General features: G+C 27.4%; 1 protein-coding gene across 1 annotated transcript; it reads left to right on the top strand.

Moving 5' to 3' along the window:
- The first annotated feature begins 4,355 nt into the window (after positions 1–4,355).
- On the top strand, positions 4,356–20,609 carry LOC145831987 (putative pre-mRNA-splicing factor ATP-dependent RNA helicase mog-4). Its single transcript, XM_082939342.1, has 3 exons — positions 4,356–4,475; positions 12,874–13,008; positions 17,199–20,609. Exons 1-3 carry the CDS (start codon positions 4,413–4,415, stop codon positions 20,148–20,150), a joined length of 3,150 nt encoding a protein of 1,049 aa, XP_082795468.1. The 5' UTR covers positions 4,356–4,412; the 3' UTR covers positions 20,151–20,609.
- Positions 20,610–26,287: the final 5,678 nt, after the last annotated feature.

Raw genomic sequence — 26,287 nt, 5'->3', positions numbered from 1 at the left:
ATTTGTTTAAAATTATCAAATCAAGTATATTGTTGTTATTTAATTAGGTCTTACAGATCCCTATTATGTCAGGTAACATTCTGTAGGAAGTCATTAATTCTTCTAAGAGGGATATGTTTTTTGATAAACTTCTTATGTTTTCATGTAAAAAGCTAAGTTCCTTATTAATAGCTTTGTTTTTTAGGGTGTCTGCAGAGGTGTACTGTGAACAAGCAGCAATAGGATCAGTATCAATGTTTGAAGTATCATTCTCATTAGTGAGAGAATAGTTTAAAAGAAGTAATTCGGTGTTACTAAAATTACAAAATGGAAATACACTAATATAACAGGTTTTACATAAAAAAGTTTCATCCTCATTGACAACATGACATTCAAATTGATTAAGAGTTAGAGTTGAACATTTAAAATGAGTCCATATATTACACAAGTCACACTTTATACAAGAATTTTTACATGCATTACCACATACTCTACAAGGGTATTTTACATTTTTTATATGGGATGAGTAGAGGTTTTTAAATTCTTTATTACTAATTAAACTAAAAGGTATTTCCTGCATTAAACAACTAAAACAAAAAAAAGGGTCATTAGATAAATTTAAAGAAACAAATTGAGAACTAGAAATTTTACTACACTTAAAATGTGACCATTGGCCACATATTTCACAATATACACAATTATTTTTTACACTTTTTTTACATACTAAACAAATATATACATTTTTATCAACAAATTTTAAACAACTCATCTAAAAAAAAACAAAAAATATACTTTCACTTACATGTAAAGATAATAAACAGCTATTTATTTTGAAACTTTGCTAAGGTCTTCTATACATTCTAATATAATAGCTGGTGATTCATCAGATTTCCTAATTCTGACAATTCCATTTTTCACCCAAGCATACTTCCAATTGTTTTCTTTTCGGAACCTCCTAGCATGACCAAGGAGAATCCTACTAGATTTTGTCAAATTCTCATTGACAAAAACCATGCTGGCATTCAAGTTACTAAAAGAGGCATTAGCCAACTTTCTTTTTTCCTTCATGATCTTATCCTTTATATCTCTAGATTTAAATGCTATCAAGATAGGATTAAAAATCCTCTTACCATCCTTCTTCTCTTGCTTAGTTTCTGCTTTGACTGGCTTCATTCTTCTAATAGTGCCAATTTGGCCTCTTTCTACCTTTGGAACTCTTTCTTCATTAACTTGTTTTCATTTTTTATATCTTCAAGTTCCTGACCCATGTAGCTCAGAGAGCGTTTTAATTCATTGTTGACTTCCGCTTGACTTGCCAGCTTTTCATGCAATCCCTTGATTTCACTATGGAGCATATCAAGTTTATCATTTGAAGTCTTCTCCAACCTCTCAATCATTTTTTTCAAAGTAGAACAGTTCACTTTTTCCACCATTTTAATTAATTATTTTATTTATATTAAAACCTTATTCAAATAGAATAATATTGTATGGTTGTGCATGATTGTTTATTTGCTATTTTCCAGTTTTGTTATATTTTATTTGTTAGCTGTATACATTAATTACTATTGCATAACTACAAGTTTTTTTCTTCTTACTTTTATTGGACTAAAACTAGAACCAATACAAGTACAGAAACTGCATTTTTTCTTAATAGTTAATTATTTTTAAATTTTTTTTTGAGTAACATTTCAGTTAAATAGTTAGTTATCAAGCTTTAAGATAGTTATTTAATGCTAATGTAACCATTTATAATACTAGTTTTATGCATTTTCTCAACAACTGATTGTGAGTTCACTGTGGTGGAGGTGATCACAAGATTGGATTGTTGGTGTGATTTTTTTGTTGTAGAGCCGGTGAACACTCACTTAGGGATTTAAGCTTCATGATTTTTCCACACTTTGTGGTTTTTAGTGTTGAGATTTTAGCCTTGTGAGTGAGTGTTATCCAAATGGCCTGTCACCAAGAGATTTTTTATTTGTTTAAAAGATAGTTTTTGTTTGTATTAATTTTGTATAGTTAAAGTTAAGTATTAATGAGGCAGGTAAAATTACATATGATGTAACACACTCACTTTTTCCCAGAAAACGTTAATCGTTGCAAGGGGTAGAGTTTGAGACTGTTGCTTTTTTACAATAAAATAAAAACTCTTCAAATTAAGATCGAGTTGTAAAAAAAATATTTTATCCCCACTATGCCAGTAATGTATAATAAAACCTAAAATTTATCTTAACAAATATTTTGAATTAATATTATTATGGAAATTATATAAGCTCACACAAAGAATAAGTTTAAAAGACTTATTGATAAATAAGAACACCTTTATTCATTGTCATCATTTACACAAATAGATATAACACAAAATTTAGTAAAATAAAAAGCTCAATACTTTTCTTAGTTTAATCACACCTGTCAATAAAGATAAAGCTACTCTATTGAATTCTAAATTTAGAAATACAACAAATAAGACCAGTCCACCTCTTCTCATACCTGGTCAATAAGACCACCACAAATCGACCCCCAAGAAAAAAGGGTATAAGTAATTATTTACCAACAATTTTATATAATACCATATACTAAATATAAAACTTTACATTTATCTGAATGACATTTAAGCAAAACATCTCTCAATCCTTACTGAAATCTTCTAAGATAGTTTTGGTTTTAAGTTTCTAGAAACTCTTTTCCAGACTTGGTAAAAAGAACTGTCTTTAGTGTTAAAAAATTCCCATCAGTAGGATTTAAATTTATTTAAGACAATAATTTAAGGGCATAGAGTAAGAAAATCACTTTTTTCACATTTTGATCTTATATTAAAGGGTTTTATCTAAGTGTTTGGAAAGAATTTCAAAAGATTGACAAATAAAAATTGGTAATTACCTAGGATGATGTTATATCAATATCAGACTTAAAATATATTATATTCGATGTAATTTTTAACCATATTTTTCAGCTAAAATTTTGTATTTTATAAATACATAAATAAAGTTAAACTTATTTATCACAAACTAATAAAACTTAAATATTTAATAGATTTTATTTGACAATATAAAGTGATTATACCAATACATGTCATAGGGGGGTCCACCTTGATTTTTACAAGTTGATCTTATTTTATAGAGTTTTATCTAAGCTATCAGACATTTTTAACCCTTTGAAAAAATTCAAAGTATTTTTGAGATATGAGAGATCAAAGTCGGTGACCTTAATAGGTTGCTAATGGAAGATGCAAACTAAAAATGCAAAAAAAGACCATTTCACTAAAAGTCTATCTCCTCCTTTATTTTTTAAGCAATCTTTTTCAAATTTTCATAGAAAGTGTACTATTAAACTTTAAAAAGTTTGAATGCAGGAATTTTTAAATTTTGAAAAATAAAATTTTTATCAAAAAAGAACCACCTAATTTTTTGTTTTTTTTAACTAAAATTTTATAATATTTTTAAAATTCCAACATTTAAAGTCTTATAAACTATAAAAGGAACGTTTCCTGAAAGTTAGAGGTTGTTAGCTAAAAAAAATGAAGAATTCAAAGTCTTCTAACTCAAACTAGTAAACCTTTTTTTATCAAGTTTGATTTATTTATCAAAATGAAATAAAACTAGTGTAACTAAAAATCTATCAGTTTTATATGAAATTTATTTCTAGTAAATAACAGTTTTGCTCCACTGTTGACCCTTTTAAAAGTTGTTTATAAAAAAGTAAATGTTTTGATATATTTTAAATAAATAATGTAATATTTTAATTAACACATTTAATAAATAGAACCTGGTTTTGTTAAAAAAAAAATTATTATATTTATATACCATTTGCAACTTAATATCAATAGATTATTCATTTTGTTTTATATTTTATTACACAAAGCTTTTCAAAACTGTACAAGTTTCATTCTCAATTGATAAATTTTAAATGAATTTAAAAAAAATTTTGGTAACTGAACAGCTTAAAAAATAACTTTAAATTTTGACGTATAAATAAATTCAAATAAATACAAAATTTAGAGATTTAGCAAGTAAAACTAAAGTAAAGGTATGTTTATTAATAGATTGTTGATAATTTTGCATTTCCATTTAATGCTATTTGCGTATATAAATTAGGTTGCTCTTCATCAATCAATATTGATTCCAGGCTGTAGAGTATGCTTTGTTTACATTGTTTCAAAACTTTAAAGTTTTGAACTATGTCAGAGTTTTGACAGGGTGTGCAATTAAAAATATGTTCAAATTGTGCTTTAGTTTTACTTGCTAAATTGTATACTTTTGAAAAGCTTTGTGTAATAAAATATAAAATAAAATGAATAATCTATTGATATTAAGTTGCAAATGGTAAATAAAAATACGTTCAAAAACCTTCCTATAACAACATTTATTATTGTATTTTACAGAAATTAATTAAATTAGGTGGATTAGATAGCTTATTAAATAGCTTTTATATTGGAAATGTCTGATGTTTTACAATGGGTTCTTCAGAAAATTACTGTTCTTTTGGGAATAAGTGATCAGGTAATGGAATTATTGTTGTTGCTTAATTATAAAATTTTTTTTATAGGTGCTAAAACTTGATTTATGTTATAATTTCAAAGTTGATCCTAACTGTAAGTTTGATCAATAGTTTATTTTTTTAAATTTTCCTTTATAGTAGGTTAGCAAAAAGTCAAGATTCCAATGAACTTTATAGAGCTTTAAATTAAGTTGAAAAATGTATCTAAATTTTAAGTTATCACAGTTTTAAGCTTCTCCTACACTAGATTTACATCATGTACTTTACTTTTTTTGCTTAGTAATTGGACCTGTTGTTGATTATATGTACAATTTTTATGATAAGTTTACTTGTTTAGATAAATAGATACTATCATGAAAAAGTTTTAAAGCAAATCACATATAAACTTTTATAAATCAAATTATTTAGTATGCAAGAATTGTTCTTTTTAAGAATTTATTGTAATACAAGGTTGTTGCCTACTTAGGAGTAACTCAGGCTCACTCAGGTTAGTTTTAAAGTAAACAAATCTTAAACAAGATTTTAGAAACTCAAGCTGATTTAGAAATGTTTCATAGTTATTTTTATTATTTTAAACTTGTTTAAATTATAAATTATTTCCTGTTTGTTAATTTTATGATTATGTTTTAAACATTAAATAAAACTTTTCACATTCAAACAAAGTTTCAACACACTCAAGGCTACTAATTACAATTTTGGCTAGTTTATGAATTTTGAAAAGCTTACTCAGATTTGCTTATTATTTTTTTAATTCAAGCTGGTTAGGATATCTAGTTATGTTATAACGTTGTCTACAGGCTGAAATAGGATGCCTTATAATTTAAAATTATGATATAAACCTTTTTATAATTAAACAAATTGAGTAACAATTTTAGAGTAAGGTGTTTTTATTTTTTTCACTAATACAGGGTTGCCACTTACTCGGGTACTCAGGGTAATTCAGGATATTTTGACTTTTTTTTTTAAACTCAGGATGACTCCGGCAGTTATAATATTTTATAAAAAATTCAGCATAATTTTAAGATTTTTAAAAAATCTCAGAGCAGATCTAGAATGAGATTTCTTTCTAAATCTAGAATTAGATTTAGTTGATCCTGTTTCAATATTTTGTTATTTTATATAACCAATATTATTGAAAAGTATGTTTTTTATTGATTTTGGAATGCTCAGCAAAAATTTTCAAATTGTGGTTTACTGAATGCAAAAAGTTGGTTTTGGCCAGATCCAGATCTAATTTTAATATTGGAATCCACACGAATCCAAATCTTACAAAACAAGGTTTCTAACGTATCTAGATTTGATAATTATTTTATAATTAGAATCCTGCCGGATCCATCAAAAATTTTCTGTAATATCTAGTATAACTTTCTAAATTACCTTTAAATACATCAATTTTTTTTTGCTCTTCATCATGAACTGCAAAACATTTACTTTGTAACTTTCAAGTTTTTTTTAAATATCTAGTGTAAGTTTTAAATTGTCTCCTATTGTCTAATGCAGGGGTCAGCAAACTGCTGTAGGCAGGCCAAATGAGTGTCTTAAAGCCTAAATATGTGGCCAACAATGACGTTAATATCTAAAAACATACCTCTTTAAAATAATAAAAAGAAAAGTATTTGCATTGAAGACCAGCTATCAAGCTCTTAATTCTAAGATTACTTTATACTGGTGCTCTTTTATTCTTAGTTTTATCACGTTTTATGCTAAAAACAGGGTTTTAATACTTACTATAATGTTTTTAAAACAACTGTGACTGTCTAGTGCAGTGGTCGGCAAGCTAATCAAATTTTGTGTACACCAAACTGCAAAAAATAAAATCGGTTCACCCCAAGATCTAATTTTAATAAGCGCCGCTAGTGGTGGGACTACGTAAACACTTTTATTAGTGCATTTCTCCTTAAAAGTCATAACTCAGTTTGTATTTACATGCAAACCATTTAACAACTGAAGCTGAAACTTTTTATTTGATCCTCTTTATTTGTTTTACCTTATTTTCACAATGATATTTTAGTTATATGGCTTTGTCTTACATATTTATTATGTGGACACTTCTCCGCAATTACTACAAAATACCCAGTTCAGTATTCTTTAATTACTTTATTAAATATTAAGTACATACTTAATCTAACTCTATGTATTTTTTTGTAATCTCAAAATTTTGTGCACCCCTAAATGAGTTTTGTGTATCCTAAAAATTTTGTGCACCCTAAAAAAATTTTTGTGTACACGTGCCGACCACTGGTCTAGTGTATGTCTCAAAAATTTCCTGTAAAATATATATATATATATACAGTGCTTATTCAATTATCCAGACTTCATTTATCCGGACGTTCACTTATCTGGACAGTTTTGGTCAGAAAAAATTTTCAATGTTAGATATTAACATTTTTGTATGATACACGTGTTTAAGCTTACATGCTGTAAGAAAATTTTAGATGATTTTAAAAGTTCTAAAATTTTGTTCATATAATGACGTAATAGTACTACTAAAGGTTACATTTAATCTTTGTTTAAAACTAGTTTAGTTATCAATAACCTTTGCATGTAAAGTAAGTCAGTTTAGAAATTTTAAATAATTTTACTTGAAACTTAATTTTTAGTTTTTTATTTAAACCTTCAAAGGTTTTTTTATAAGCAGTAAAATTCTGAGTTTTTTAGATAATGAATGTATACCAGTTATTTTATGTTTGATAATTAATTTAAACAATATTACAAAAGTTGTTAATTCAAACACTTTTTGTGTAAGATGAGGTGCATGACTATATATATATATTGAAAAGTTATATAAGTTTGACATACTTAATATATCGTATATTGTTGCAGAGGGTTAGTAAGTCTGATGTTTTTCTACCTTGGAAAAAATGAATTATTTAGCCTAAAACTTAGCTTTTATTATTTATTTTTTATTATATATTACTCACAATTACTATGTATTTGTTTTTACCATAATACTTTTATTATGCATTGCATTATATGCAGCAGTTATATTATTATTTAAAAAATTGATTTTTTGTACTTATCCAGAATATTTGTTATCCGGACATGTTTACAGTAAAATCTTGTCCAATGTGTCCGGATAAGTGAATAAGCACTGTAGTGTAATTTTTAAAACAACACTTATAAGCATTTTTTTCAAAGTTGTTATCTAGTCTAAGTTTAAAAATTTTGGCAATATCTTTTTATAACTTTTAATGAATAAATGAACACTCAAATTTTTTCTTTCTAATATGTTTTGTCAAATTCTCTTCAGGGAAATTACAATTGAAACTGAAATGAATTTGACAAAATATATTGGAAAGGAAAAAATTGAGTGTTCATTTATTCATTAAAAGAAAGTCTTGTGTTTAAATTACTAAAAATATCTTTTTAGTTTATTTTTATAAAATATCTCATAATATTTCTAGTGTAAGTTTCAAAACAACCCTTAAATATACCTAACAGCTTTTTTTTTATGCTCTTCATCATAAACTCCAAAATATCTAGTGTAAGTTTCAAAATTTCCTTTAATATGTCTTTTTTTTTTTTAAAGCCTCTTTCAGTGATCTACTGGAAACAGTGGATCCAAATCGTGTTTAAATGGAATAAGGAAATAAATTGAATTAGATATTTTATATTTGTTGATTTAAGTGTTATTTAATTTTTAAGTATTTATTACTTCAAACAATATAATGGAAGTAAAATAAAGCTTAGTTCTTTTTTTTTTTGAATTACAATAATTTTTGTTTAGTAATTAAAGTATAAATAAGTAAATAATAAGTATTCTTTAATAATATTATTATTTATTTATGTAAATAAGATATAGAAAAAAATATCTCAATTGACATACTTTATAGGTCGAAACTGAAGTACTATAATTTGAGAAACTTAAGTACTATAATGTTTTTACTATTGTTTAGTGATCTACCAGATCCACTATTTAAGATCCGGACGGTTCCAGGTCTTTTTTTCTAATTTAAGATATGGCTGGTTCCCGATCTGGATCCTAAATGTTTTAAGTTTTCCTGCAGTTTTAATAGAGAACAAAATTATAAAATTTTCAGGGTTGCCACACACTCAGGGAACTCAGGGAATCTCAGGGAATTTTCAAACTGTAGAAAATCTCAGGGAAACTCAGGGAATTTTGGCATTTTTCTTTTAACTCAGGGAAACTCAGGGAAGTTTTGATTTTCTTTCTAAATTTCAGGGAAGTTTTTGAAAATCTCAGGGAAATTTTTTTCTAGATCTAGAATGAGGTTTAGTTAATCCAGTTTCAATATTTTGTTCAAAAGTAGTAACTTTTATTATTTAAGTTGTTATTCAGAAGAAGGGCTGCTGTTTTAAATCCGGCATGTCTAATTGGAATGGGTAAAGACCGTTGTGTCAGAAACTTCACAAGGTTGGTCCAACAACTTGTCAGCATGAAGATACTAAAAGCAAAAGAGGGTGATGACAGCATTAACCAATACATTGATTTGTTAAGTTCTTCTAACACTCAAATACTTTTTGAAAATTTTCTTGAAAAAAGTCACAGTTTAGACACCTTTTATTTTGACACACTCGATATCCCAAGCAAGTATAGAGATTTAACAAGAGTCCTTGAGGCTGTTTTTGTGCTTCACAATGGCCAGGCAAGTGTTGAACGGGGCATTAGCTTAAATAAGGAAGTAATATCAACTAATATGGGAGAGATGACAATAAGGTCCCGAAGAATAATCAAAGATCATCTATATGCAAACAGTCTAGAACCAAGCACAGTTGAACTAAGTTCTGAATTGTTAAAATTTTTAAAAATCTTCTAGGGCCCAATATTTGGCATATCTTGAGCAACAGCGCTTTGCTAAAAATGTTTCAAATAAAGGTGATGCTTTGAGCAAGTTAGGAGAACAAATAAGTAAACTTACAAAGCAACTCAAATGTTTGAATGAAGACTATGACAAATATACTGCAGATGCCAACAAACAGTCTGATTTAGAAGCAATGAAAGAACTATTAGCAAAAGGAATAGCTGCTAAGGACAACGCAAATAAACTTGAAAATAAAATTAAAACTATTGATTTAGAAATTGCATACTTAGAAAAACAGTATTAAAATTTTTTTATTAGGTAATGTGAAATTGTTTTAAAATCAAAATTATGTTTTCAGTTATTTACAATAGATTGTGTATGAACATCTAAAAGACATAAAAAGAATTTTAATTTTAGATTATTTTGTATCAGTTGTTACGTATAAGTTGTACTTTGATATGAGATATTTATTTAGCTATTTCTTTTAACTTTCTTTTTGCAGGTTTTTTTACAATAATGTTAAGTTTTATTTACTGCATTCAGAACAGTTGCTAGGAAAGACATACAAGTCATAATGAAGTTATTATGTATGCATTTAAGTGAGTTCTTCATGTGAAATTATTATTATAGTATAATTAAATTTTGTCAATTAAAATGTCAAACAAATTAAACTTTATTCTTTTATGTAGAAATTTAACTAACAAGTTTTCACAAAGTTGTGCAAAAATTTAGTTTTTAGTTTTTAATTGGTTTCAACCTTTTAAGATTGAGTTTTTGAAAACATTTTTTTCATAAATTTAATGCAGAAGCATACACATACAACTTTCCTTTTATTATTAAAGAAGAAAAATGAGAATGAGGTAATAATTTGTGTTAGAAGAGAACTTTTTTTTTTAAGATTTGAAAAATACTCAGGGAAACTCAGGGAAATTTAAGGTTACTCAGGGAAATTTTTGGTCACTCAGGGAAGATTTTTTGGCTCAAAGAGTGGCAACCCTGAATTTTGTTATAATAATACCATTAATTAGTAATAATTGTAAAATACAGATATTTTGTTAAAAACAACACAATGTTATTTTCGAAATGTTTTATTTGAACACAAGAAAAAAGAACGTTGTAAAAAAACAAAAATCCACCTATACGAAATCTCAGTATAAATTTTAAATTTCAAGCTACTTATACGACTAATTTAAAAAATCGTACTTGTATGACGTAAGAGAAAACTAAATTAAATGTTACAATGCATTAAAAAAATACAAACTTTTTTTTTACGATTGGCTTTGTATTAGACTTTTACTTACAATAACTTCTTTAGCAATTGTTTACTTATACAAAAGTAAGTAATATAGTAAATAAGGTTTATTCATATCATCGCAATTAAGCTACAAAGAAAACTTTTCTTTATTTTTTAAGTTATGATAAAGAAATAAAAGTTTTTTGCTGGCTTTTTGAAGCATTCGCTTCGCTTTTGTTCGTACAAGTTACTAGCTTCTGAATTAACCTTTCAGAATAAACAGAAGATAAAGGTGCCAAAAGATACCTTCTTGCAAACCTGGCATAATGTGTTAATTTTTTCTAGTTTGAGTTCCAGCAAAAGAAGGCGGAAGCTTCTTTAACTTTTTCAGCAGATAAATTTTCTTCAGCCAAAAGAGCCTTAATTTCTGTCTCAATTTCCTGATCAACAAAATCTTGTTGCTCACTTTGGTGAGAGTTTGCACCTCTTTCCGAATCAAATGTAGAATAGAACGCAAAAATTTTTATGAACATCATTTGAAAGTATTTGAGCTGTAGGTTTATTAGGCGGTACTAGAGGAACTTAAACATTTTGACCAGTCTCACGACAACTATAATTTTTTTTTGACTTTTTCTCAAATGCTAATCTCAAATGGAAGGCTATAAGGCTAATGAAATCACAAGTAAAAAATCGTAGTTGTTGTGAGACTGGTCAAAATGTACTAACAGCAGTACTAGAGAAGTATTTTAATTATAAAGCTAATAGTCCACCAGGTCTAGATCAAAATAGATATAGCAGAAAATATAGAAGATGTTTTCAAAAGAAGGTTTTATACTGCTAATAACAGCACACAAATAAATCTTCATGATAATGACTTATTTTTACTCACAACAGCTGTTGATCCACGGTATTGACTTGACTTTTTTCTGCTAATCTTAAACAGAAGGCTGTAAGGGCTACTGAAATCACAAGTCGATACCATGGATCAACAGCTGTTTTGAGTAAAGACAAATAGTCATCATTGAGGTTGATTTGTGTGCTGTTATTAGTAGTATATAACCTTCCTACGAAAGCCTCTTCTTTATTTTCTGCCAAGGTTGTAGAATTACTTTGATTAAAAAACTTTTTTAGTACTGCTGCCTGTAGATTGCTCTTGACAGCAGTGCTTTGGTTTTACTACACTTCTGCAATGCTATAATAAAAGCTTCGAGCAGTTTATTAAGTAGTCTAACAAGTTTCCATTCATCAGCTGTAAGGACATTTTCGGGTTTAAATTTGTTGTTAGCCGCGTAGTTCTGGACGTAGTAATTAATTTTTCTAATCTTTTCAGTATCTGGTAGGTTGAGTTCCACCTTGTTTCAACATCTTGTACAAGTAACAAGGCATTTTGCATTGACACTGATAAACCTAAAGTAACCTGGATTTTCTTTAGATTCTTGCACGCTGTAGAAGAATAGTTAAAGATTTAATATGTTCATTTTAAAAAGCTTTATTTTTAAAGATTAAGAAAATTTGATAAATACATAACTATTTTAACTTGTAAAAGAAAATATAAAAACCAACAAATGTAATTAATTTCAAAGTTTCAAACTGATAGTGCCATTCGATTTATGAGCCTAATGTTGTAATTAAGTCGTAATACGATAGTTGAATTTTTTTAAACAATAAATACATTTATTCAGTCTAATGCTTTAGTTGTAAAAGTTGTTTTCTTTTTTGTTGTTCAAAAATTTTACAAGCCTGCTAAATGTAAGTATATTTATTTATTTGTTTAAGTTTTAAAATAATTAAAATATTATTAAGTAGCTTACATTTTTTAAACCTGAACAAAAATTAACTTTTTTTTAAAGTTGATAGCTTTGAAGTATAAGTTTTATTTTGTTTTTTTTGTTTTGATTTTTACACATAAGTGCCAGTTTTATTCCAAGTTTAACCTAATGTTTTCTTGCATGTTTATGTAAAAAAAATTACAGATTTTATTCAACTGATGATCTCGTTTGATTTGATTCAAGCGAGTGAAACATTGTTTTATTAATAAATTTTTTAATTGATCATTCTCCCTATCATTAAGTCGAGAACTTTTATTGCGTTCTAAAAAGTAAAAATCACACTCTCATTGATCACTTAAGTAGTTTTAGAATTGTTTTTGTAAGTGAAAAACAATATCTATTTTTATCTTTAGTTTCTGCTGTATGTTTCTGACTACAAGTAAGGAAATAGTGTACTTAACTGTTACAAAAAAAAGAGAGTGATATTTTATTTGCACCTGATTAAAAGTAAAGACTTTGTTTGTAGTTTTTTTAGTTAAATTAACAAATTAAAATTTAAAAAAGCACATTAATTGTAAATTTTTAAGCCCTGTTTAATTAATTATCTGTTATAGTATGAACTAAATTTTTTTAGGTTATTGCTGAGTATCTAGTTAGCTTATGTAAAAAAAGTTATACTAGTGAAGAATACTTGAACAAGCTTCACAACACTGGTTCTATTGAGATGAATCCACAAGTTACTGCATTTGCAATGGAACTTTTTCAAAAAGTTTGTTTTTTAATCTTATAATTAACTATTAAAACGAATAAATGGGTCTCATTTTAAGTTAAATAAAACAAAGGTTTTAAACTTTTTTAAGTATAGAATTTGTTCTTATAACTCCCGTGTTTTTTGGTTATACCAGTAAAATACTGTACAAAGGTTGACTATATAAAAGTTAGTATTTATGTTTTAAAAACTAACTAGCATTGTTAATTAACCATAGTTTTATTGCAATGAAGATTTAACTGAGTCTTATGAGTTTAAATGCGAAAATACTTTAAATTTTATTATTTTATGACTGGCTGTTACTTTAACATCTTACTAACAAGTTCTGAGCTCTATTTTACTCAATAAAAGTGCTGAAATAGAAGTTTAGTACTTAATTATATTTTAACTGTTGAATATTTCTGGTTCTTTAGGTAGAACCGAAAAAGTAGAAGAAATTATTATTTGTTGAAATGTGTAAGGTGTTTCACAATTTTAAACTCAATATGTAAAAGTTTTAAAATAAAGACTTTGATTATCAGTTTTAAATGAACTTTTTTTGAAAATCTTAAAGTTTTTACTACAAAAAAAAAAACATTTTTAAACATTTTTAGAGAGTTTTTAAAATTCTGAGAAAATTGATAAAGTAAAAAAAAAAGTTTCAAATCTAGCTTATATAGTGAAAACGTAATCAACGTATAAGTAATAATAATAAAGCAAAGGGTAATTACGAGTTGTCACTTTACCTAGAAACCTAGAAAAACCTGGAATTTCGAACAAAATTTACTAAGTAACTAAGAGTTTTAAACCATTTTCAGATGTTAAGTAAAAAATTTTCGATATGACACAAAAAATTTATCATATAGATGATTTTTTTGGTCAAACAAAAATTTTTTTATTCAAAAACACTTTTAAAGTAGCTTTACAGTATCTTTTCAATGTTTTTATATTATTTAACACAGTGTTTTACCTTAAACTTAACTTTAAACTAAAAATAGACCCAAAAATGGGTACTTTTAAAAACCTAGAGGAAATTTTGAAAAAACGAGTGGCAACCTTGTAATTAACAATACATAAGTACTTCGAATTACAATGCAACTCAAAATAATTAAAACATACGTAAAAACTTATAAAATAATTTATAAAAACAAAGAAACAGTATAATCAAAGTCTTTATGTTTACACAATTTAGGTTTTCTTATTAAAATACATATATGTAGTCTCAAGTTTGATTGAATCAAAAATGTTAAAACAATTTTTAATAATTTTAAGTCTTTTTAAGTTATAATTACTTGCACAATCAAGGTTATTAACTAGGTGTTCTGCAATAGCAGATCTTTTTGAAGCATTTATTACTTTGATAGATTTTTTTCCTTATTACTCGTTTTACAAAATTCATCAATACTTTTTGGGTTATGCTCCTTTATCCTATATAAAAAAATGTGTTTTTAATATTTCAATACGAGTTTTTAACAAAGTTGATTATATTTCAAACAATAAATGGGTTGTACAAGATATATAAAACGTATTAAATACTTTACACTGTAATGATACAAAAAAAACAACTAATTTTCGATTTGTTTACTACAGTTTCTACGCTTTAAGCGATTCTACAGAATAATAATAAAGTTGGTAGCAAATTTTTCAAAGAATAACAAAAATACACATTTTGAAGTATCAAATAAATTTGAATAAATTTATTTAACTTCTGTTTTGTTTTGTCTTTTTTGTTCTTATTTTTAGTTATGTTTTGTTGCTATTTTTATTTTTGTTGAAAATTTTTGTTTTTTTGAAATACATATTTTGGTTTTGAAGACAGGGTTGCTATCTTTCTTTTCTTTTGTTTAGCGATGATTCTATTTTAATTTTTAAAGTTTCCTTTTTCACTGTGTGACTTGTTTCTACAAGCAATTTTTATGAAACTTTTAATGCTGTAAACACGTTAGTAATATGTTGTGTTGGCATTGTTTAATTATTTTATAAGGATTTTTTTTTCTAAAGACGTTGTTGAGAAAACTGCTTAAGGGTATAATAAAAAATCAAACAATTGCAACTCAATAAAAGCTTATGATAATCACAGAATTTTAGGAGCTGGGATTTTTTTTGCACGAAAACCTGCTGTTTAAAATCTGTTGGAAGCGTTATTTGCTAAACAAGAAATAATATTATCTAAGAATATACTGGTTTTTAGTTCAAATATGCTAGTTTTCTCAATTTTATTGTTTGCAAAAGTTTACAACTCACAGTCAGGCCTAAAGGGGGGTTAAGGACTTTTTTTACAAATTGATCTTATTTTAAAGATTTTCAGTTTAGGTTACAGTAGCTTTTACCATTTTTTTAACTTTCATTTTAATTTTTTAGATAAAAATGTACAAAATAGGAGAGCTCAATAAATTCCTTATAGAAGGACTAAATTAAAAAAAAAAAACTACTTGATTAAAAATCTATCTTATAAAGTTTTTAAGCAATTTTTTTAAAAATTTTTCAGTCTAATGCTAACTTAATAAAAAAAATGTTGTTGTGCGGTTTTTTCTACTTATTAGTAAAAGTCTATTTTTATAAAAAAATTTACAATCACTTTTTTTAATTTTGACCACAAAAGCTTATTTAAAAAAACTTTTTTATTAATAGTGCATGGAGCATTCCCTTTTAATTTGAGGTTCATAATAGTAACGCCGTAATCAGCTATTGTGCATAGAAGGAAAAAATAGTTATCTATAGAATACACTACAGTAAAAAAAATTATAAAAACATTGATGCAATAAATGATGAAAAAATATAAAAATAAAATTAATTTTGATTTTGTTCTTAAAGTATTGTTGTTCCCTTTCTTAAGGATTCAATCTTTTATTTTTGATGGATAGCCATTTGAGGCGGTCTTTTCCAACTAAACCGCTCATCAGATATATTTTAGCTTTAAAGGTCGTGCTTGCATTGTCGTTAAACTTAGTCTTGGACGACCTCAGTTGCATTTGCCACTGACCAACTTACTATGCAACAGGGACTTTAGTATTTGCTCTTCACCCATCCTTAGAACATGACCAAGCTAGCAAAACCTGTGTTGACTGAGGGTAAACAACATGGTGGTAAGACCAGTACGCCTCAACACTTCCTCGTTGGTGATCTTTTGTTGCCATGCAGTTCTAAGGATGCGACGGATGGAGGCATTATAAATGGAAGGTGTTGAACTTCTTCTCCTGCACAATAAACAACATCCTTATTATTTAAAATATTACAACATCTTAAGTCTTTTAAACTATATAGGGACTACTTTCTAACAGTATAGGTTCTCTATCTCAAAAAATAAAAGAAAAATAGATTTTTTTTGAATTTTTTAATTTTCTAGAAAATTGATAATCAAAATTTTGTGTCCATCCGTTTGTATCGGAAACTTTTTTACACAAATTTGAGATTCTTTTATCTCAAAAGGTTTTTATATATGGTTGTGTAATTCTTTACAGATTTATTAATTATTCAACTGAGGATCTCGTTTGAATTATTTCAAACAAGTGAAACATTGTTTTGACAATAAATTTTAAACATTTGAAGTGTATCTCAAAAGTTATTTAAACTTTCTAAGTTCTATAAAAACTGGCTTGTAGTTTATACTTAAAGCTTTTACATAAAAATCAAAGTTAATTTTAGGACAAAAAAATTGATTCTTCCTTATGACCTTAACATTGTTCATACATTTTGTAGGTATATATATTTTTTTTAAGTTCTTTACAATCAGTTTTCAAACTTTTTTTAGTTCGTATTAATAAACTATTTTATCTTAATTCACTCTTCTATCCCATACCTAGCCTTTTACTAAACCGTGAGCAGCCCAGTTTACTTGACTAATTTAAAATATAGTGTGACAAGTTGTTGAGATTCTATTAGAAATTATTCTAATTATAAAACAATGTTTTGCCCTGTAGGGGTCTTCAAATAAAATTATCTAAATAATATTTAGGTTATAACTGTAGAGCTCTACATGACATTGTTTTGTAATTATAATCTGTTGTAATAGAGGACTAAATTATTCTTAAAAGTACTAAAATACTAAAATTGTTCACAATTTTTATAGTAAAATTTTAGTTTGGCTTTTGTAACTATAATACTTTGAGCCTAATTGCACTTTTTTAAATATCAATTTGATTACATTGAAATATTGATCTTAGTATAATAAAATAAGAGTTTTTAGTACTAAATAATTTTACTATTTGCAGGTACCTCACAAACAAAAAAAAGTTACAGCTAGTACAATGGCAATTAATAATGCAATGAGGAAAAATAAGAATACTAAAAAGTATGACCTAATAGAGTCTGACGACGAGTACTCAATTTTAAATAACGAATCATCAAGTAGCAAAAATGTCAACACAAAAAATAAATCTATTAAATCTATAAAAAAAAGAAGTTTTAGAAAACGTAAATCTGACTCTGACTCAGACGAAGAAGTTATAATAAAAAAGTCGCACTCAAATTATATGCTAACAAATTCTAAAGATAAAGAAATAGATTCTTCAGAAGATGAATGGGATAAAGAGAAAAAAACACGTGAAAAAGATATAAAAGAAAGGGATGAGTTTGCTGAAAGATTAAAAAAAAGAGATAAAGAAAAGTCACGAAAGTTAGCTGAATCTAAAAAACTAAAGAAAGATGATCAAAAAGAATTGACAATCAAAGAGTTACGTGAAAAATCGCGCAGACAATATTTAAAACTTCGTGAAGGTCAAAAACTTGAAGAGTTAAAAGAAAAAATTATAGACGAAGAAATATTTCAAGACGAAAACCTAACTCAGAAAGAAAAGTTACGCCATCAAAAGGATAAAGAAGTATTGAAAATTGCAAAGCAGTACAAAGAAATACACGAAAAGGACAACCGATCTAGATTTTTTATGAATGACTCTTCTAAAAGTAAAGCTCAGTATTTGGAAGAACCTGAAGATTTAAAAGATGGTTACCATACAAATGCAGAACATAAAAGATGGGAAGATACTCGTTTGAATGCTGCTAAAATTAAATATGGAGCAAAAGACAAAACTAGTGTAAGCAAAAAGTATGAGATTATAGCAGAAGACGAAATTATATCTTTCGTTCAAGCAACAACCATAAAAAGTACAATAAAAGAAGATGATATACACGCAATGGAAGTTTCTGAAAAAGAAAAAAAGAAAATGTCTATTAAAGAAGTTCGAGAATCACTTCCAATATTTAAGTATAGAAATGAACTTGTTCAAGCTATCAAAGATCATCAGGTCGTTATAATTGAAGGTGAAACTGGTAGTGGTAAAACTACTCAGATTCCTCAGTATTTGTATGAAGAAGGATTTTGCGAAAACGAAATGAAAGTAGGCTGCACTCAGCCTCGTAGAGTGGCTGCCATGTCTGTTGCAACTCGTGTCGCTGAAGAAATGGGTTCTAAAGTTGGTCACACTTCCGGTTATTCAATTAGATTTGAAGATAGAACCTCAGACTCAACAAGGATTAAGTATATGACAGATGGTATGCTTTTAAGAGAATTTTTAACAGAACCAGACCTTAAAGGCTATAGCGTTATTATAATTGATGAAGCTCACGAAAGAACTCTGCACACTGACGTTTTGCTTGGTCTTTTGAAAGATATAATTAAGTTTCGGATTGACCTAAAATTACTTATCAGTTCTGCTACATTAGATACTGAAAAATTTTCAACCTTTTTTGATGATGCACCTATATTTCGCATTCCTGGAAGACGGTTTCCTGTCGATATATTTTACACTAAAGCTCCAGAAGCTGACTATATAGACGCTTGTGTTGCTACTGTGTTTCAAATACATCTTACACAACCCTCAGGTGATATTCTTATTTTTTTAACAGGGCAAGCAGAGATTGAACATTGCTGTGAACTACTAAAGGAAAAACAGAGAACTTTGGGATCAAAAGCACGTGAATTAATAGTTTTAGAACTATATGCTAATCTACCTACAGACATGCAAGCTAAAATATTCGAACAGACACCACATGGAGCAAGAAAAGTTATTGTGGCTACAAATATTGCTGAAACGTCTCTTACAATAGATGGAATTGTATACGTCATTGATCCTGGATTTTGCAAACAAAATAGTTATAATGCTCGCACGGGAATGGAATCACTCGTTGAAGTACCTTGTTCACAACAATCAGCTAACCAAAGATCTGGACGTGCCGGCCGAGTTGGTCCAGGAAAATGTTTTCGTTTGTATACTGCTTGGGCTTTTCAAAATGAACTCAGCAAGACAACCATCCCGGAAATTCAAAGGACCAATCTTGCAAATGTAGTGTTACTTTTGAAAAGTCTTGGTATCAATGATCTTATACATTTTGACTACATGGACCCTCCTCCCTTTGAAACCTTAAAAATCGCTTTAGAGCAGCTTTATGCCCTTGGTGCACTTAATTGCAAAGGCGAATTAACTAAGATGGGTCGAAGAATGGCTGAGTTTCCAGCTAATCCTATGCTTTCTAAAACAATTTTAGCTTCTGAGCTTTATAAATGTTCTGAAGAAGTTTTAACCATTGTCTCAATGTTGTCTGTTAATTCAAATATTTTTTACAGTCCAAAAGATAAAAAAAAACTAGCAGAAACCGCCCATAAAAACTTTAGCTACGGAGTAAAAGTTGGAGATCATATGACATTACTAAATGTATACAATCAGTGGGCCGAAACAGAATATTCAACACAGTGGTGCGCTGAAAATTTCATACAGCACCGATCGATGAAAAGAGCCCGTGACATTCGTGATCAACTCGCTAGTTTAATGGAAAGAGTTGAAATTGAGCCTACTTCTAACGTAAGTGATGATGTAGGTATTCGGAAAGCGTTCACTTCTGGTTTTTTTTATAATGCAGCACAAATCTCGAAAGCTGGAGGCTATAGAACAGTTAAACAAAAGCAAACAGTTTACATTCATCCAGGTTCATGTTTGTTTGACCAAGAACCGAAAACGGTTGTTTATCATGAAGTTGTATTTACAAAAAAAGAGTTTATGAGGCAATTAATAGAAATTGATAGCACTTGGTTGGTTGAAGTTGCACCACATTACTATAAAGCAAGTGAGCTTCCTCAAGCAAATAAAAAAATGCCAAAAGTCGTTGGTAAAAGTGCGAAAGATTTAGAAGGAACTACACACAAAAAGTTTATACCAACAAAATTGTAAAAATTGTATTTTAATTACCATTTTCAAGTATATCTATAATTATTAAAATTACATCTTAGATATATTAAATATGCGTTTTTCCTTGCTACTTAGACCTTACTTTGTAATATGTTTTTGTTTTGTAAAGTTTAAGTTCTTTCTTATAACAAGGTTGCCAAAAACCTGGAATACCTGAAGTTTGACAATTTAGGCTAAAAAAAAACTCGATTTAAGAAATTAAAAAAAAACCTGGAATTTTGAACAAAAATAACTAAACATTTTTAATTTTAAACTATTTTACATGTGAAGTAGTAAAATTTAAATTTGAAACAAAAAGTCTATATCAAATGGATTAAAAATTTTTGGCATTATCAACAATTTTTTTTATTATAAATCACATTATAAGAAGCTTTAAGATATCCTTTTCAATGTCGTTATACTGTTTAAAACAGTTTTTACGTAAAATTAGTTTAAACTAAAAATAGACCCTAAAACGTGTAATTTATAAAACTTTAAAAAATTTGCCAAATACATTTGGCAATCTTTTAAGTAAGTTTTCGATATTTTACGCTTTTATACAACTTTTAGAAGATTAAGTTTACATTTTTTTATCAACATTAAATAAATTACTATTTTCTATTTCATTTAAGGCTGCTAATAAATCTTATTATATTAATAACAACTTTCACAATACCAAAAACTTTGATAGGCAAATAATAAACCTTAGAATAAAAAGGGTATACAGTGGATAACTGTTTAAGAAAAAAACTGTTTTAGTTGAATTAAATTTTTATCCTTGAACAATAAATTTTGATCATACCAAATTGATTATTAAACCATGGACTGATGATTTAAGTCGTATTATCAAATGTTAATATTAACTTGAGCTTGTCTCACGGAATTCTAAAGTCCAGACTTAAGCTCTGTAGTTTTTCGCCGATGCATTCTTAGGTCATTTAACAACAGGTACAAAAAATAATTACCTAAAACAGGGTTGCCATTTTACCTGGAAACCTTGAAAAACCTGGAATTTGACAATTTGTACAAAAATAACCTGGAAAAACCTGGAATTTGAGAAATTTTGCAAAAAACTTGGAATTTTGAATAATTTTAACATTTTCAGTACTAAAATTTCAATTTGACACAAAAAATCTATCATATATATAAGATTTTTTTGTCATCATCAAAAAAATTTTTTATTAAAAACACATTTAAAGTAACTTTACAGCATCTTTTAAACGTTTTTTGTACTACTTAACACAGTTTCTTTTATAGAAATTAACTTATAACTAAAAATAGACCCAAAAATGTTTACTTTTAAAAATCTTGGAGAAATTTGGAAAACCTGAAAAAATTTTTGAAAAAACGAGTGGTAACCCTTGTAAAACAACTATAATAAACAATAAGATGTTTAAGACGCACATATTGAATAAAACTAAGTATATTTCGATCAATTTTCATCAGTATTACATAATGAATAATCTATATTAAAATTATACATTAATTTAATGACAATATAACTTATTATGTATTACAAAAATAAAGAAACAGTTTAATCAAAGTTTTGTTGATTACAAAAAACAGATTTCCTTAATAAAGTACAAATAGCTTCCATTTTAATCAAATCGAAAACGTTACTGCAAGTTTTAATAATTTTAAATATATTTAGTTTAAAACTGTTTGCATACGTTGAATTATTAACCAAATGTTCTACAATGGATGAACGTTTAGATGCTTTTAAAACCTTGCCGATATATCATCCTTCTTTTCTGAAAAGCGAAAATTCTCTAAACTCTTTGTGACATGCTCTTTAAACCTTTTCCCCAAATATCTTGTTGTCAATACGTTATAGCTTGCTTTACAACAGCAGCTGAATAAGTAAACTACCATACTTTTATGTAAGTTTGATTCGGATCTTTACCATCTGGTGTTAATAGTGGTATTACCTGCTTTGATATCCATCTGTTCTGACTTTTTTGTCCTTGCTGATGGCTCGCGTTAGCATTTGTTTTTGTGGCCTTGTTATGCGCACCGTGATTAGGCATTTAATTTAGGTTTATTTATAAACAAGTTCCTGGTTTAATTAATATAAACAATCTTTAATTGCAATAAAGTGCAATAACAGTTTTAAAACTACAATAGATGAGAGTGCCACGCAATTACACAAATAATTTGTTTTCCTAATTCTCAATAAAAATACCCTTTTGAACCCTGCTCGAAAACGTGTTGAAGCTTCTATTATTTTTATTTTTCGTCGCGGCATAAAAGTGGTTTTTGTGTCACTTCTTTTGAGAAAAAAGCTTTTTCCAACTTCACGTACGAACGGTATTGAGTCAACCTCAGAAAATGCCGTATAAACCAAAGATATTTAAAAGTAACGCTATTTTTAAAATAATCGCCTATATACGCATTGAAAAACACATTAATTCTCTTAAATAAACAATGTTGTCGTGGAAAACAGGGAGTATTGTTTGAGAAAGCTTATTAAGTGTTTTTATTTTAGAAATTATTCACACGTTTTAAATTTATAAAAATGATTTCTGTTTCAAATAGATTGTTTCTAAGAATCATATGCATTCGCTACAGTGGTTTTGACGTGAAGACAATCTTAGGGTTTGCTGCATAATAAGTATATCTTATTAATTGTCTTTTTTTCTTTTCTAACATTTCTGAGTTCTGATTCGATTAACTTTTATCTTTAAACTACAGTTGGACTGAAAATTCAAATTAAGGTTTTCTTTCTGTACACCGATGTTTAAAAAATATTTTATTCTCTTTTAACTTGTACATCTCAAAATGCAAGTTCAGTTTTAATTTATTTTTTCATTGTGAAACTGATATAGTTATGAGCATATTTCAAAATGCATCCATAATTTTCTCGTTTCTGACCAACACAAAAAAATCATCAACATACTTGAGATACAACAATTTATTTTCAAAAGCAGGAATGATTTTAAACTCAATTTTAACCCGTTTTGTTCAGATTAAATTAAAGAACTAAACTTAACGCCAGAAGTTGCAAGTTTCAAAAGTATTTTAAAATTCATTCTGTTTATTATAGGTTTACTTATCTTATACACAGGGTTGCTAAAAAATCTGCTAACCTGGAATTTGAGAAATTAAAAAAAAAACTGGAGTTTTTAACATGTTAAGTAGTAAAATTTCAATTTGACACAAAAAGTCTATCAAAGAGATGAAAAAAAGTTGTCATGATCAATAATTAAAAAAAACACATTTAAAGTATCTTTTTAATGTTTTTATACTATTTAACACAGTTTCTTTACTTTAAACTAAAAATGTGTACTTTTAAAAACCAGGAAAGATTTTTGAAAATTTGCCCAAAACATTTGGCAACCCTGTATACAATGTATAACTACGAATTTCCATGACTTCTTCCAGAGGTACATTAGTAAGAAAATTTTTAACGTCAAACGACGCAATAAATGTATTACTGTTTCCATATCTCTATTTTTTCAACAAATGTAAAAGAATATTTTAAACAATATGCTGAAAAATGTTCCAACACTGTACTAAGACTCAAGTTTAAAAACTTCGCTAAAAGTATGTTAATTTACCAATTCAGCTGCTGTTGTAAAGCAAGCTGTATCGGATTGATACACCGTTCAAGGTTTTAAATGCAAACATCTAAACGTTCATCTATTGCAGAACATTAGATTATAAGTCAACGTATGCAAACAGTTATAATCTAAATAGTTTTGAAATTGTTAAAACTTGTAGTAATGTTTTCGACTTGATTAAGTTAAAAGCAACTTGTATTCTATTAAGGAAATCTGTTTTATGTAATCAACTAGACTTTTATTAACTGTTTCTTTATATTTTTAATACATAATAAGTTTTATTGTCATTATACTGATGTATAGGTTTACTGTAGATTATTTGTAATGTAAGTAAACTTAAGTTATTTTAATTGTTACTAATTGCTTTCGTTTATTATTAATATTTTGATTACTTGGTTACTAAATAAGTTTGTAAATTTAATCTCTTATTAGCTTTGTACTCTAATAATGAGAATTGCTCGAAATATATTTAATTTTATTGAATTTGTGTGTCTTGTATATCTTATTGTATAATAACTGGTCTCTTATGTTCCAAAACTATATAACTTTGATAGTAAGTTATAGGTTTGCAATATGAAAGAGTCTTTTTAACAGCACCTAATAATTTTTTAAAACACTGTACAATAGAATAGATGCATCTGCTGCCCTTTAAGAACTAAAATTTTGTAGTCGCGCAGTAAATTTTTTTTAGCGTAGCAAATCATATTAAAACAACAAAAATAAAATTGTTGAGCTATTGGCATTTGACAATTTGTTTAACTTGATATTTTCTAAAAGTAACAGGACTAATCATAATTTTATTTTATAAATTTTTCACTTTGTTTACAATAACTTTAAGAATTTGTTCGTACGTTTCTACATAAATAATTTTAACAATTATTTAGAGTTTTATCTCTAAAAAATACATTAGTCACAAATATTCGTCGATATTTATATTAAAAACTAAAGTAAAACAAATTGATGAAATTGTTTTCACAGCATTTTGGTTTTAAAGCTTTTATTATTTCTGAGGTTTTTCACTTCCTTCATATCCTTCGAAAACTTGTACATTCTCTTAAAACATGTCTTCATTTCTTGAAAAAGATAAAGAATCACTGCACAATTTATACCTCGTTCGGCAACTTCGTTAACATGTCATTTACTTTTTCTTTTACGTCTAGTTAATTTTTATTGAAAATCCACTATTCTAAAGGTTTGGTAAGAAAAAAATTACTGCAGTCAAGGATTGAAAAAATATTGAATTGCTTCCAAAAAAGTATGCTTGGTCACTTTTTCCTCAGTAGCAAAAACTGGCGGTTATTCTATTTTTAAATATTGTGGTCTGATTCTTTTCTATTAGGTGATTAAAAAATCAGAAACTTTAGCTTCTACTGATTAAGTAATGTTGTATTATTATTCAACAAACTCAGAGTAACTAGTTCGTCAACCACATACTGAAAATGATGATTCTTGGCATAGAATGCAGAGATTGCACAAAACTTATCAGTACTTTTATAAAATGATATTTATAGCAACACAATTTTATGATATAATGACACATACACAAGTCTTCGGGCTGATTAAACATGTATATATTAACAAAAATATTCAAAAACTTTAAATTAGGAAGCTATCAATAAATAAAAAACTATTTTTTATCTTTGTAGTGATCTTTCTTTTTGATTTAGAGTACAAATTTTTCTCTGTAACTATCAATCAAAGTAAGCAGCGTTTTCTTGAGTGTTTTTATAGCCTATCATATATCAGAAGAGATGTCTTCAAAGCATCAACACTACATATTTTTCTTTTAACATGGACAACAATAATAAATTAGGTCACACATTCTTACTGAAGAAACTTGGAAAACTTATGCTTCCATCAGAATGTTTAAATTAAGGTGTAGGATGTTTCTCCATCTTGTTGGTGATAAAATGCACATCTTTTTAACAGGTAGGTGCCAAATATGCACGAAGAGAAACTTTTGCACGATGGGACATTTTTGCACGAGGGTTTTTATTTTGCACAAAGATATTTTGCACGGATTGAAACATTTTTTTCTTAGTTTTATTTTTACTATCACTGTTACCCCTAACCCTCCGTCGATAATTGTTTTTTACTATTACTTACCCTCGGTCGGTAACTTATTTTTCTTCTTTTTGATTTTTATTAGTTGATTTTTTGGCATGTTTTTATAAATTTATTATTTTATATCCTTATTTCATTTTTTGTTACTCTCGTGAAAAAGTGAACCTTCGTGCCAAAGTGTCCCTTCGTGTATATTTAGCCTTTTCACCTTTTTAAGAGCTAGAACCAAAATAGTATTGAACTAGGTTGATTTTGATTCTATGTAAAACAAAAATTAATGGGTAATTCTAAGTTTTGAGACTGCAGCGTACACTAGGGGTAAAAATGACTATTGTTGGTGGTAGTCTCTTTCACGGACTCATAAATACCTGCTGAATATTTTTCTTGGAGTGTGATTGTTTACATACGCTAAAGTTGCATTGCGAATGATATATCGTTTTGCAGTGCAAGTCTTAAGTAAAAATTGCTATATCTATTTTCATTTAAGCTTTTTAACAGGTGAGAGTTGTAATACAT

This window comes from Thalia democratica, chromosome 3, assembly GCF_965202585.1.
Source record: "Thalia democratica chromosome 3, ktThaDemo2.hap1.1, whole genome shotgun sequence".
NCBI lineage: Eukaryota > Metazoa > Chordata > Thaliacea > Salpida > Salpidae > Thalia > Thalia democratica.
Note: the sequence above shows the minus strand (reverse complement) of the source record. Positions and strands in the feature narration are given on the sequence as shown.